Below are 11,646 nucleotides of genomic sequence, written 5' to 3'. Positions count from 1 at the left end.
CCATGCTCTGGGTCAGCCAGGAGAAAGAGGCCCCGCCCCTCCGCTGCGCCCCTTCAGAGCCCCGGAGCTTAACTGGTGAAGCTCCTAGGCCAGAACATTGCAGGATGTTGGCATCTAAAAATAAGATTATTTATTTTTGGCCAGTTATGGGCCTTGAACTTTGGTCCTGGGCACTGTGTCTAAGCTCCTTTTGCTCAAATCAAGGGAAGCACCCTACCAGTTGAGTCACAGTACCACTTCTGGCTTTTTCTGTGCTTACTTGAAGATGAAGGGGCTCATGTACTTTCCCGCCTGGGCTGGCTTAGAATGGTGATCTTCAGATCTCAGCCTCCTGAGTAGCTAGGATGACAGGCGGGAGCCACGGGTGCCCAGAGAATACCGTTGTTGTTGTTGGTGGTGGTGGTGGTGGTTGTGGGGCTTGAACTCAGGGCCCAGTGCTGTCTCTAGCTCAAGGCTGGAGCTCTACTCCTTGGGACCACAGCACCGCTTCCTCATTGATGACATCTTTGGGTAATTATTTATATCCTAATGAGGGCCTCTTCCTGCAAAAGCAGCCTTCTCAGCCAGCTCGGGGAGCGCAGTGTATCGGTGAACAGAGGTTTGGTTCTCCTTGGTTAGATGCAGACATCATTTTGGTTAAGTGAAGTCCCCAAGTCAGATGATCTCCCCAACTTTATCCCAGGGGGTTGTCATTGATAGTTTACTTCGGAAACGTCTAGACAATCAAGTATAAACTCTCTTACTACGCAGGGGCGTGTGTGTGTGTGTGCATTTATAAATAGTTTCAATGTCACGCAACATTTTTCAACCGGGCAGGTGACGCAGGCCTTGATCCAGCACTCACGCAGCTGAGGCAGGATTTTGAGCTTGAGGACAGCCTGGGCCTCTTAGCAAGACTTTGTCTTAACACCATCAAAACAAACACCAGGGGGAAACCCCAACTCATCTTATCGCATTAAGCTTATCCTTTGGGTCACTTTTAGGATTGAGTATCTAGGCTTCACTACTTAGAAGCACGTGCGATCTTTCCATTTTTCTTAAATGAACGTGTTTTGTGCCCACGGGGCGCCACCCGCCCAGGCCCCCCCCCATGTCCGTCCACGGAGCTGCTCCACGCCGCTGCCTTTGGTGACATGTGACCTCCAGATTTGTTCTGCACCCCGCACCCCGCTGCACGTCTCCCTCCACCCCGCACCCCTGCATCTCTCTGCCAGCGCGGCCCACACTGGTGCCTGTTTCATTGGCAGCTGCGCCCCACTTCGGATTAATTCTGAGTTGGGAATCTGGCACCCGGGGCTTCCTCCCGTGGGTTTGAGGTTTCCAGCCGGCAGGAACTGGACCGGAATCTCCAGGTGGCCTGCGCGAGTTTCCTTTGTGTCTGTCTCCTGTGCAGGGGTGTGCTCCCGCCCCGGGGTCACCCCCCGCCCCCCCCCCCAATGCCTTAGTGCCATCCTCTCTATGGCTCTAGAGAACTTGATGTCTCCGTCTACAAACAATACACAACCACGCCCACCTTCCCAGTGCCTTACGGGCCGGGCCGCGCGCCCCTTTGGCACGGAGCGAGCGGGTACCGCCGGCCAGCGCCGGGCTCCGCTCCATCGGGGCCGAAGCCCGGACTCCGGGGCCGGGCGCAGAGGCGCGCGCCTGGGAGGACGTGCCCGGCGCTCTGCCCAGTCCTGTGGCGCGCGGGCGCTCGGCCTTGGTGTGGCCCAGGGTGGGTAGACGCCCACGATTCTGCACCGCGTGCTTTGGGGCGTCGGTGGATGACTGGAAGCCAGCCCCGCGCCCGCCCCACCAGGACCTGGAGACGGAGGGTGACGCCCAGTCCTGTGCTCTGTGTGCCGGGGTCCGTGTCAGACTCGGCCACATCCTGTGCGCTAGTGCACGGGCCAGGGCGCGCGGGGCGGTGGGCGCACGTGGGAAGGGCGCGCGGGCGTGGGCGCACGTGGGAAGGGCGCGCGGGCGTGGGCGCACGTGGGAAGGGCGCGCGGGCGGTGGGCGCACGTGGGAAGGGCGCGCGGGCGGTGGGCGCACGTGGGAAGGGCGCGCGGGCGGTGGGCGCACGTGGGAAGGGCGCGCGGGCGGTGGGCCTAGGGTAAAGGTGTGGACACACGGAGATACTCACGATCCTCCCCTCTCTGTCCCCCCCCCCCCGCGCCCGCCCCCTCTGCAGCCCCGCTGTGCCTCGCCGTGTGCGTGGAGGTGCCCTCCGAGACCAAGGCCGTGCAGGGCGAGCCCATGAAGCTGCGCTGCATCTCCTGCATGAAGCGGGAGGAGGTGGAGGCCTCCACGGTGGTGGAGTGGTTCTACAGGCCCGAGGGCGGTAAAGACTTCCTCGTAGGTCCCACTGCGGGGGGGGGGGGGGGGGGACTCCTGCGCGCACGCGCGGCCCAGCCTCTCCTCAGAGCGCATGCGCCAGCCCTGTCAGCTCTGGAGGCCGGCGGCAGGCGGCCCTGCTTAGGGGGCGGGGGCCGGGGGGACCGCAGGCGAACCCCATTGAGACCTGACGGCTGGCCTCGTCCTGGGAGGGGGGCCAGCTCCACCCCGCGCCCACCCCGGGACGAGGGAGGTCGCTCACGCCTGTCACCCTAGCTGCTCAGGATCGTGGTTTGAAGCCAGGCAGCAGAGTCTCTGGGGCTGCATCTCCTCTCAGCCAGCAAAAGCTGGAGTGAGGTGTGGCTCGGGGACAGGCAGCGGCCTTGGAAAGCAGCTCAGGGACGGCAGCGCCCAGGCCCTTTGGACAGCTCCCCTCCCCTCCCTCGGTGGGGGCCCGGAATAGAGAAAGAGGGCGACCCTCCCGCCTAGCACAGTGTGCACGGAGCCGTGCGCTGAGCAGTGCGGCCTGGGTGTGTGCACGGAGCCGTGCATTGGCACAGTGCGGCCTGGGTGTGTGCACGGAGCCGTGCGCTGAGCACAGTGCGGCCTGGGTGTGTGCACGGAGCCGTGCTTGAGCACAGTGCGGCCTGGGTGTGTGCACGGAGCCGTGTGCTGAGCACAGTGCGGCCTGGGTGTGTGCACGGAGCCGTGGGCTGAGCACAGTGCGCCTGGGTGTGTGCACGGAGCCGTGCGCTGAGCACAGTGCGGCCTGGGTGTGTGCACGGAGCCGTGCGCTGAGCACAGTGCGGCCTGGGTGTGTGCACGGAGCCGTGCGCTGAGCACAGTGCGGCCTGGGTGTGTGCACGGAGCCGTGCGCTGAGCACAGTGCGGCCTGGGTGTGTGCACGGAGCCGTGTGCTGAGCAGTGTGGCCTGGGTGTGTGCACGGAGTCGTGCACTGAGCACAGTGCGGCCTGGGTGTGTGCACGGAGCCGTGCGCTGAGCACAGTGCGGCCTGGGTGTGTGCACGGAGCCGTGTGCTGAGCAGTGCGGCCTGGGTGTGTGCACGGAGCCGTGTGCTGAGCAGTGCGGCCTGGGTGTGTGCACGGAGTCGTGCACTGAGCACAGTGCGGCCTGGGTGTGTGCACGGAGCCGTGCGCTGAGCACAGTGCGGCCTGGGTGTGTGCACGGAGCCGTGCGCTGAGCACAGTGTAGCCCTGGGTGTGTGCACGGAGCCGTGTGCTGAGCACAGTGCGGCCTGGGTGTGTGCACGGAGCCCTGCGTGTGGGCACAGTGCGGCCTGGGTGTGTGCACGGAGCCCTGCGTGTGGGCACGAGTCTTTCAGAACTTTAAGCAGGTTTATCCTTGGGCCCAGTGCAAAAGCCCGAGGCTCGCACGGCCCCGGGGGGCAGCTCGGGACCCCCGGCCCTGAGGCCGGCCGGGCTGCAGCCACCCCGATCCCAGCCGGGAGGGCGGCGGGCAGGGCTGCCAGGGCCGCGGGTGCTCTGCCTCCCCGTTCCTCGCACCTGGGTGTGGACACCGTGCTCCGAGCCCCGCTTCGTCCCCGGCATCTCCCGGCCACCCGCTCGGTCCCTGAGTGCATCAGCCCCCCCTGCCCCCCCTTGCTTTTCCTGCCAGGCTCCCCACTTTATCCCTTCCTGCCTGACACCTGCCTGCCCCCCTCACCCCACTTCCCGAGTGGGGCTCCTGGTGACCTTGTCCTCAGCCATGCAGAATACGGCCTCCCCCTCCCTCCCCCTCCCCTCCCTGCTCCAGCGGCCCACCCCCCCCACTCCTCTCTGTGCCCGCAGATCTTCGAGTACCGCAATGGCCGCCAGGAGGTGGAGAGCCCGTTCCAGGGGCGGCTGCAGTGGGAGGGCAGCAAGGACCTGCAGGACGTCTCCATCACGGTGCTCAACGTCTCCCTCGACGACGCGGGGCTCTACACCTGCAACGTCTCCCGCGAGTTCGAGTTCGAGGCGCACCGGCCCTTGGTGAAGACCACGCGGCTGATCCCCCTGCAGGTCACCGAGGAAGGTGAGGCGGGCGGGGCCGGCGGGCGGGGCCCCTCGGAGGTGTGGGGTGCGGACGGACAGACGGCAGGCTCGGCTGGCTGGGAGGACGGAGGGCCGTTCCCCCCTCCCTCCTCCCGGGAGGAGCCCTGGCTCTGGGATGCCTCTGCCCCTCTGCCCTCTGCTGGCTCCTGGAGAAACCCCGAGACTCTGCCCACACGTCCTCGTAGCCGCCACCCAGAAGCCGGTGGCACGCAGACCTCAGCGAGCCCCAACGTGTAATGCAGTGCTTCCTTCTTAGTTCCTGGGGTCCTGGGATTTGAACTGGGTGCCCCCCACGTGGTAGCTAAGTATCCTACCACCTGAGTCACATCCCAGCCCTTGTGGCTGTCCTTTGCTTTTCCATCAGGGGTTCATGCTTCGGCATGGGCTGGCCGTGGACCCGCGGTGACCCCCTGTCTCCTCCCGAGTCCTGAGAGCAAGGGCGCCCCAAGTCCAGGGCACCCCACTCCAGCCACCATGTCCTGCCCTTCGTGCAGAGCATTTTTTTCTTTTTTCTTGCCAGTCCTGGGCCTTGAACTCAGGCCTGAGCACTGTCCCTGGCTTCTTTTTGCTCAAGGCTAGCACTCTGCCACTTGAGCCACAGCGCCCCTTCTGGCCATTTTCTGTGTATGTGGTGCTGGGGAATCGAACCCAGGGCCTCATGTATGTGAGGCGAGCGCTCTACCACTATTCCCAGCCCTAGATTTTTTTTATTTTAAATTGTATCATGGATAAAAATAAAGTGGTGAAGATGGTTCTGTCCTGAGAGTGAGTTACGGGGGGGGGGGGGGAGACAGAGAGAGGCGCGCACCATGAGCAGAGTGAAGGCACGTCCACTGTGGAAGTGTGGACGGGCGGAGCGCGGGGCCTGTGGGAACCCCGGCCCGGCGGCCGGCTCCGGGGCGGCCTCTCTTCCGAGTCCCATCCGCTCCTCCTCCCCTCCCTCCGCGCCCTCCTCCACGGGGAAGGGAGCCGGGCGCCCTCTGCCTGGCGCGGTGGGGAACTGCTGGCCGCCGTCTAATGGACGTAGGAAGCCGCGGTAGACGCCAGCCCTCTGGGGGTGAGGGGGGCCAGGCTTGGGGCGAGGGGGGGGGGGGGGGGAGGGAGGGCACCGGGTCGTTCCTAGAACCCTCGAGCTGCTCAGATGGGGGAAGGAGCTTGGCGGGCGCAGCGTGCAGGTGCCGGCTCGGTGGGTGGCTCGCTGTCTGGCCTGCCTGACTGGAAACCGCCTCCCCCTCCCTCGCTGGGGGAGGGCAGCTCTGGGGGAGCTCCGGGGGAGGGCAGGTCGGGGGCGCTTAGGGCTGGCTCATGGGTATGAAAGAAAGGGAGGGAGGCAGGAGCAGAATCCTTTAACCGCATTCCAGCCATCCCCCCTCCCCCTCCCATCGCCCCGCCTCTCCACTGCGCCCTCCCCCTCCCCCTCCCCCCATCACCCCGCCTCTCCACTGCACCCTCCCCCTCCCCCTCCCATCACCCCACCTCCCCACTGCACCCTCCCCTCCCCCCTCCACCCCATCACCCCCCTCTCCACTGTGCCTCCCCCCCATCACCCCGCCTCTCCACTGCACCCTCCCCCTCCCCCCTCCCATCACCCCGCCTCCCCACTGCGCCCTCCCCTCCCCCTCCACCCCATCACCCCCTCTCCACTGCGCCCTCCCCCCATCACCCCCGTCTCTCCACTGCACCCTCCCCCTCCCCCCTCCCCCCACCCTGTCTCTCCACTGTGCCCTCCCTCCCCCTCCACCCCATCACCCCGCCTCTCCACCGCGCCCTCCCTGCCCCTCGCCCCCCTCCTGCCTTTCGCTTGTCTTCTCCTCTCCCCCTTGGGCCCCTGCAGCCCCGCGGTCCTTCCCCTGGGACCCTCGCTGGCCCCTGTGCTGCTCCGGGGTGACGAACCCCGTGTCCCCCACCCCGTGGCCCCAGGGAACCTGCAGGTTCTTTCCCTGTTCCGGTGGGACTCGCCTGGCCGAGGCTCTTTGCTCCCAGCTCTGGATAGCAATCCAAAGCCTCTTTACCCAGAGATAACCAGAAATACCGAGCACAGGGATGGCGTGCGGCTCAAGGGGTAGAACACCTGCCCAGCAAGCACACGGTCTTGAGTTCAAACCCCAGTACCACCACCACCCCCCCAAACCCAGCGGGAGCAGCTTCCCGCGCTGCCTCTCCGGCCCTAACACCCCTGGAGACCCCAGAATGACGCGGCGGCGACGGCCAGGGAGAGCCGGGGCTCCGCAGCGCCTTCGGGGGTGCTGCCACGAGCCACGCTCGAGAACAGGCGTCGTGGCCCAGCCCCGGCGCGCACGCCCCAGCCCGTGTGCTCTGGAGGCTGAGACCCGAGGGCCACGGGGGAAGCCAGCCCGGCCCAGACGTTCAAGGGCCTCTGTCCCCAGTGAACCAGTAAAGACCCCACACGGGATCGGGGGCCCCGCGGCACGGGTGGGCGCGCGTGGGGCACGCACGCACGCACGCACGCACGCGCGCGCTGACCCTCCGTCCCCTCCCGGCAGCCGGAGAGGACTTCACCTCCGTGGTCTCGGAAATCATGATGTACATCCTGCTGGTCTTCCTCACCCTGTGGCTGCTCATCGAGATGATCTACTGCTACAGAAAGGTCTCGAAGGCCGAGGAGGCAGCCCAGGAGAACGCGTGAGTCCAGGAGACTCCCGTCGTGACCCCCCCCGACGCAGGCCACGCGACTGCACCCCCTTTACAGATGGAAGATAGCAAAGAGGGGGAGGGGGTCCCCAGCGCGTGCCGGAGTCCCAGTCGCAGGCCGCGCCTGCGTGTTTAACCAGTGAGGCAAAGCCCTCCGGCAGGTCAGGTGCGGCGGGCCGAGGTCAGGTGGCTCGCGGGGGACGGTGGCAGGTGAACCTCCACCTCCTTATTCCTAACGGCCGACTCCTCCGTACCCTGAGCTCCTGGCCCTCCGGGGCACCGCCTTCCATTAGCGAAGGGGCTCCAGGTCCCACGTTCTTCCCTTGGAGGCTGGAAGCCATGGAAGACCCCACCCAGACAGGGCCCTCCTCTTCCCGCGGGCTCATTCCACCCAGACCCCACTCGAGAGTGAGCGTGTATGAGCAATGGGGGGTCGTGAATGAGGGGCGTGAGGGACCATGCCGGCGTGCCGCGTCGGGAGAGGGAGGACAGAGCGGGCAGACTTCCAGCAGCACTGCCAGGCAGTAGCTCAGGAGACCAAGGCTGTGACGCTGGGAAACGTTTGATAAGATGAAGCGAACCCCCCACCCACGGCTCACACACATGGCTACTCAGGAGACTCAGATCTGGGGATTATGGTTTGGACCTAGCCTGGGCAGAAAAGCCCGCGTGACTCTTATTTCTGATCAACCAGCAAAAGGCCAGAAGGAGAGGTATGACCCAAAGAGTAGAGAGCCAGCTTTGAGCCCAAAAAGCCAACGGAGGGCACAAGGCCCTGAGTTCAAGGCCTAGGAATGGCAGTAAATAAATAAGAGATAAATAAATAAAACCCTATTTTTCATGATACCTGTGATGTCAGGGAAATAACAAAAGATGACACAGCCATATATAGATTAAAATTTTGTGGCGAAGGCTGTGATTTCCTAATTGCTTGGATTTTGGTGGTTGGACAGGAAATGCCCAGGCTTAGACAGGAAATACCCAGGCTTAAACAGGAAGTACCTAGTTTGGGTCCATACAGGAAACCAAATTGGAACTAAGCCCCGCCCCCCAGTAGAATTAAGAGTCTCTAGAGAGCTGCAACCCACCCATAGTGACCAGGGGAAAGTCTGGGAACCGACCTTGACCCCACCTAGAAAGTAAGAGTTCAGAATCAGTCAGGATGCCTGGCCTCACAGTGTCTGGGGTGTAAGTGGATAAGATTGCTATGACCCAGGGAACTCCGAGATGAGGAAATCGAGGTAGGAGGATCGCTTAGGCGGTGGTAACCGCTGGGTCTCACAGAAACGAGGGGAAAGCCCTTCCTCCTAGGCCGTCTCTGTAGGTTGGGACTTCACAGTCCAACCCCAAAGTGAGCCGGTGCTCCCTCCCCGCCGCCTGTCCCCCGCAGGTCTGACTACCTGGCCATCCCGTCGGAGAACAAGGAGAATGCCGCAGTCCCCGTGGAGGAATAGGGCCGCGGTGGCTCCAGGTGACGTCCAGGACGCGGGAGGGGGGGCGGAGGGAGGGCACTGCGGGCACCCCTCCCCAGCGTCCTTCTCCCTGCCGGCTCCCGCTTTGGACTGGGCAGGGCTGGAGGTCCTCAGCGAGCCGTTTTGCCGTGGGCAGGTGGCCTCCACAGCCAAGGACTAGACGCCCCAGGTTGGTGACGTGCGCGGCAGGAGGAGGCACCGCCCAGCCCCGCATCGCGCCCAGCCCCGCGACTCTCCTCCTCCCCGCTCGGCATCCGAGTGTCCGTTCCCGATCGCCCCAGTCCGTCAGGACTCTGTCCATGCTAAGACCTGGCCGCGCCCCGTCCTGGCTTTCCTAGCGGCTCCCAAGCCGAGTGGATGATTTCTCCCCGAGCAACAGATGACCTTGAGAGCAGCGCTCCCCTCCGCGCCCGCGATCACCCCCTCTCCGCGCCGCCAGGGAGCCTTGCTGGGGGCAGGCATCGACCTGTCTGGGTTAGAGCAAGTCTGTTGCGGACCGAGGCACTCTGAAGCCAAGTTTCCCCCAATCCACGCGTGGCCAGGCCACCAGAGACAAGCAGGCCTCCCTAGGTTCTCCTCGCGTGTGGACGGACGTGCTCTCTGGAGCTCAGGACTCCAGCACCAGAGCCCCGCGGTCTCCGTGGAGACCAGGACTCAGTCCTCCCGAGGAACCCAGCATGACGGCGCTCTTACAAGTCACACGACGTGTCTCTCATCTCGCTGTGGTTGGTCTGTGCGTGCCCCTTCTGGGGTGCAGCCCGCGTGAGCGAGGGGACTGCAGTTCCCAGGCTCGCGCTCTCCGTGTCTGTGGGTCGGTGTCATTCCTCGTTTCACAGGAGGCGACTGAGACGCCCACGGGGCTCGGCCGAGGGGCCGGGCGGCCTGGCGCGGAGACCCGGCTCCAGGCGCAGGCTCCGCGCGCCCACGGGGCCGGCCGTTCCGTGTCTGAAGACTCCGCCGCTCACCCGGCTCTGCCCACGCGGCCTGCACCAGCGCACGTTTGGGGAGGGTTGGCGTGGCCGAGATGAGCGAGGCTAGAGTTCAGAGGACTAGAGAGTGGCCAAGAAAGAAAGATGACACGAGCTAGACCCGGACAATTCCCTGTAAAGATGTGTGGAGTGGAGGCCTAATCCCAAAGGAGCTACTCTCAGAGAGCAATATGGAGACCCAGGGAAGAGCCTGTTTAGCCCACCATGGACACAGGATGCACGGCAAGGGAAGACGGGGAGGGGGCGTCCAAACATGTCTCCGATGGGGCTGCGGTGCTCAGGCATTTTTTCCCCTCCATACTTCAAGACAGCAGAGAAATGGTGGGGAGAATACGAAACCTCATTTCCCCTTTAGAGTCGGGTCCAAGGGCAGCAGCCTTCAGTCCCGGCGAGGAGGGAAAGCAGGTGGTAATGTCGGTGAGAGCCACGCCCCTCGGAGCTGGGCGTGGACTAGGACAGAGCGTGCTCCACGCTCCGGGCTGCATCTGTCAGCTCACTTCCATCCCTCCCACCCCAGGGATGTCCTTGAAATAAGACCCTGGACGCCTCCCAGCCTTGACCTTGTGGAGGGAAGCCCTGCAATAAAGCCAAGACCCTTCTTGGTAGTTTTCCATGCCATCCTGAGATCGGGGATAGACTGCTTTCTTTCCTTTTTTTTTTTTTTCTTTTCTTTCTTTGCCAGTCCTGGGGTTTGAACTCAGGGCCTGAGCACCGTCCCTGGCTTCTTTTTGCTCAAGGCTAGCACTCTGCCACTTGAGCCACAGCGCCCCTTCTGGCCGTTTTCTATATAGGTGGTGCTGGGGAATCGAACCCAGGGCTTCATGTATACGAGGTGAGAGCTCTTGCCACTAGGCCACATTCCCAGCCCAGGAGACTGCTTTGTTATAGCAGGAAGAGAGGCCTGATTAGCACAAGGCTTGCGGAGTCGCGGTGACGTCACAGCAGCAAGGCCCTTCCTTCCCCCACTTCCTCTTGGCCCCTGGGCACCACGAGTCTGGCTTGCAGTGAGGTTATCTGCACGACTGCTTTTTTTTCTCTTCCTGCTTTCTTTGTGTTCTTACTTGCTTGGCTGCACTGGGGTTTGAACTCAGGGCCTCAGCCTTGCTCAGCTTCCTCGTCTGGCCATTTGAGCCTTGACGCCAGCCCAACTTTTTGTCAGTTATTTTGCAGATGGCATCTTGCGGACCTCCCTTCCTGGGCTGGCCTCAGGCCTCGGAGCCTCGAGATCTCAATCTTCTGGGCAGCTCAGACGGCAGACATGAGCCACCGGTTCCAGGCATTTCCCTTCCTCCCCTTCAGTTTTTTAAGAAGCCCCAGTTCCGAGTGATTTTTAATGAAGCTGGATGACACCTATCATTTATCCACGTTATCTTCTTTCCACTCTCTCTCTTTTTTGGTTGGCCATGGGGCTTGAACTCTGGGCTTGGGCTCTACCACTTGAGCCACAGCGCCACTTCCAATTTTCTGGTGGTTCATTGGAGATAGAAGAGTCTCATGGCCTTTCCTGCCCAGGCTGGCTTTGAACTGCCATCCTCAGATCTCAGCCTCCTGAGTAGCTAGGCTTGCAGGCGTGAGCCCCCGGCTGGGCCTCTCACTCCAGCTCCTTGCTCCTCGGTACTTTCATTCAAGCGTTAAGCCTTTAAAGCGGAAGCCTTTGCACGCGGGTCATTTTATTTCTCGACAAATGGCGGGTGTTATTAACACGTGGTGTTGTCCGTGGAGACAGGACAGTGCACAGCGTTACTAGGTGGCCAGGACGCTAGCTAACGGGCGAGAGCTGGAACCTGCGCCTCCCCGTCTGCCTTCCACCTAGACCGACGCCGCTTCCTCTCTCCTCTCGGTCACGTCCACTGTGATCTTGGCTTCTCACCTGTCCTGCATCCACCGTGTCCTCCAGCCTTCATCCCTCCTTCTGGAAGCTTCCCTGCCACTGCGTCATGGTGGACACCGGGAAGACGCCCGTGAGAGGCTGTCTCGTTCTGGCTGTCTGAGTTGGGTTTGTGTCTCGTTTCTCCAGAGCTGCACCTCGTCTCTTTCCTGGAGACCTGATCATGACCGCACGCCTGCGAGGTGCTGCGGTCTCCGCCCTTCTCCCTCGTCTCCCGTATTCCCGCGCCAGGCCCGACTGACCGTGTGCAGCTCTGGAAGCTTCATCTGGCAGG

At 63.2% G+C, this 11,646-nt stretch overlaps 1 protein-coding gene across 1 annotated transcript; it reads left to right on the top strand.

The window, feature by feature from the left end:
- The first annotated feature begins 2,185 nt into the window (after window positions 1–2,185).
- Window positions 2,186–8,677, top strand: Scn3b (sodium voltage-gated channel beta subunit 3). Its single transcript, XM_048337211.1, has 5 exons — window positions 2,186–2,337; window positions 4,126–4,351; window positions 6,876–7,014; window positions 8,414–8,490; window positions 8,629–8,677. Exons 1-4 carry the CDS (start codon window positions 2,239–2,241, stop codon window positions 8,475–8,477), a joined length of 528 nt encoding a protein of 175 aa, XP_048193168.1. The 5' UTR covers window positions 2,186–2,238; the 3' UTR covers window positions 8,478–8,490; window positions 8,629–8,677.
- The last annotated feature ends 2,969 nt before the right edge of the window (window positions 8,678–11,646 follow it).

The sequence above is a fragment of the Perognathus longimembris genome, unplaced genomic scaffold (genome assembly GCF_023159225.1).
Source record: "Perognathus longimembris pacificus isolate PPM17 unplaced genomic scaffold, ASM2315922v1 HiC_scaffold_4640, whole genome shotgun sequence".
Taxonomy (NCBI): Eukaryota; Metazoa; Chordata; class Mammalia; order Rodentia; family Heteromyidae; genus Perognathus; species Perognathus longimembris.
This window is presented reverse-complemented; position numbering and strand designations above follow the sequence as displayed.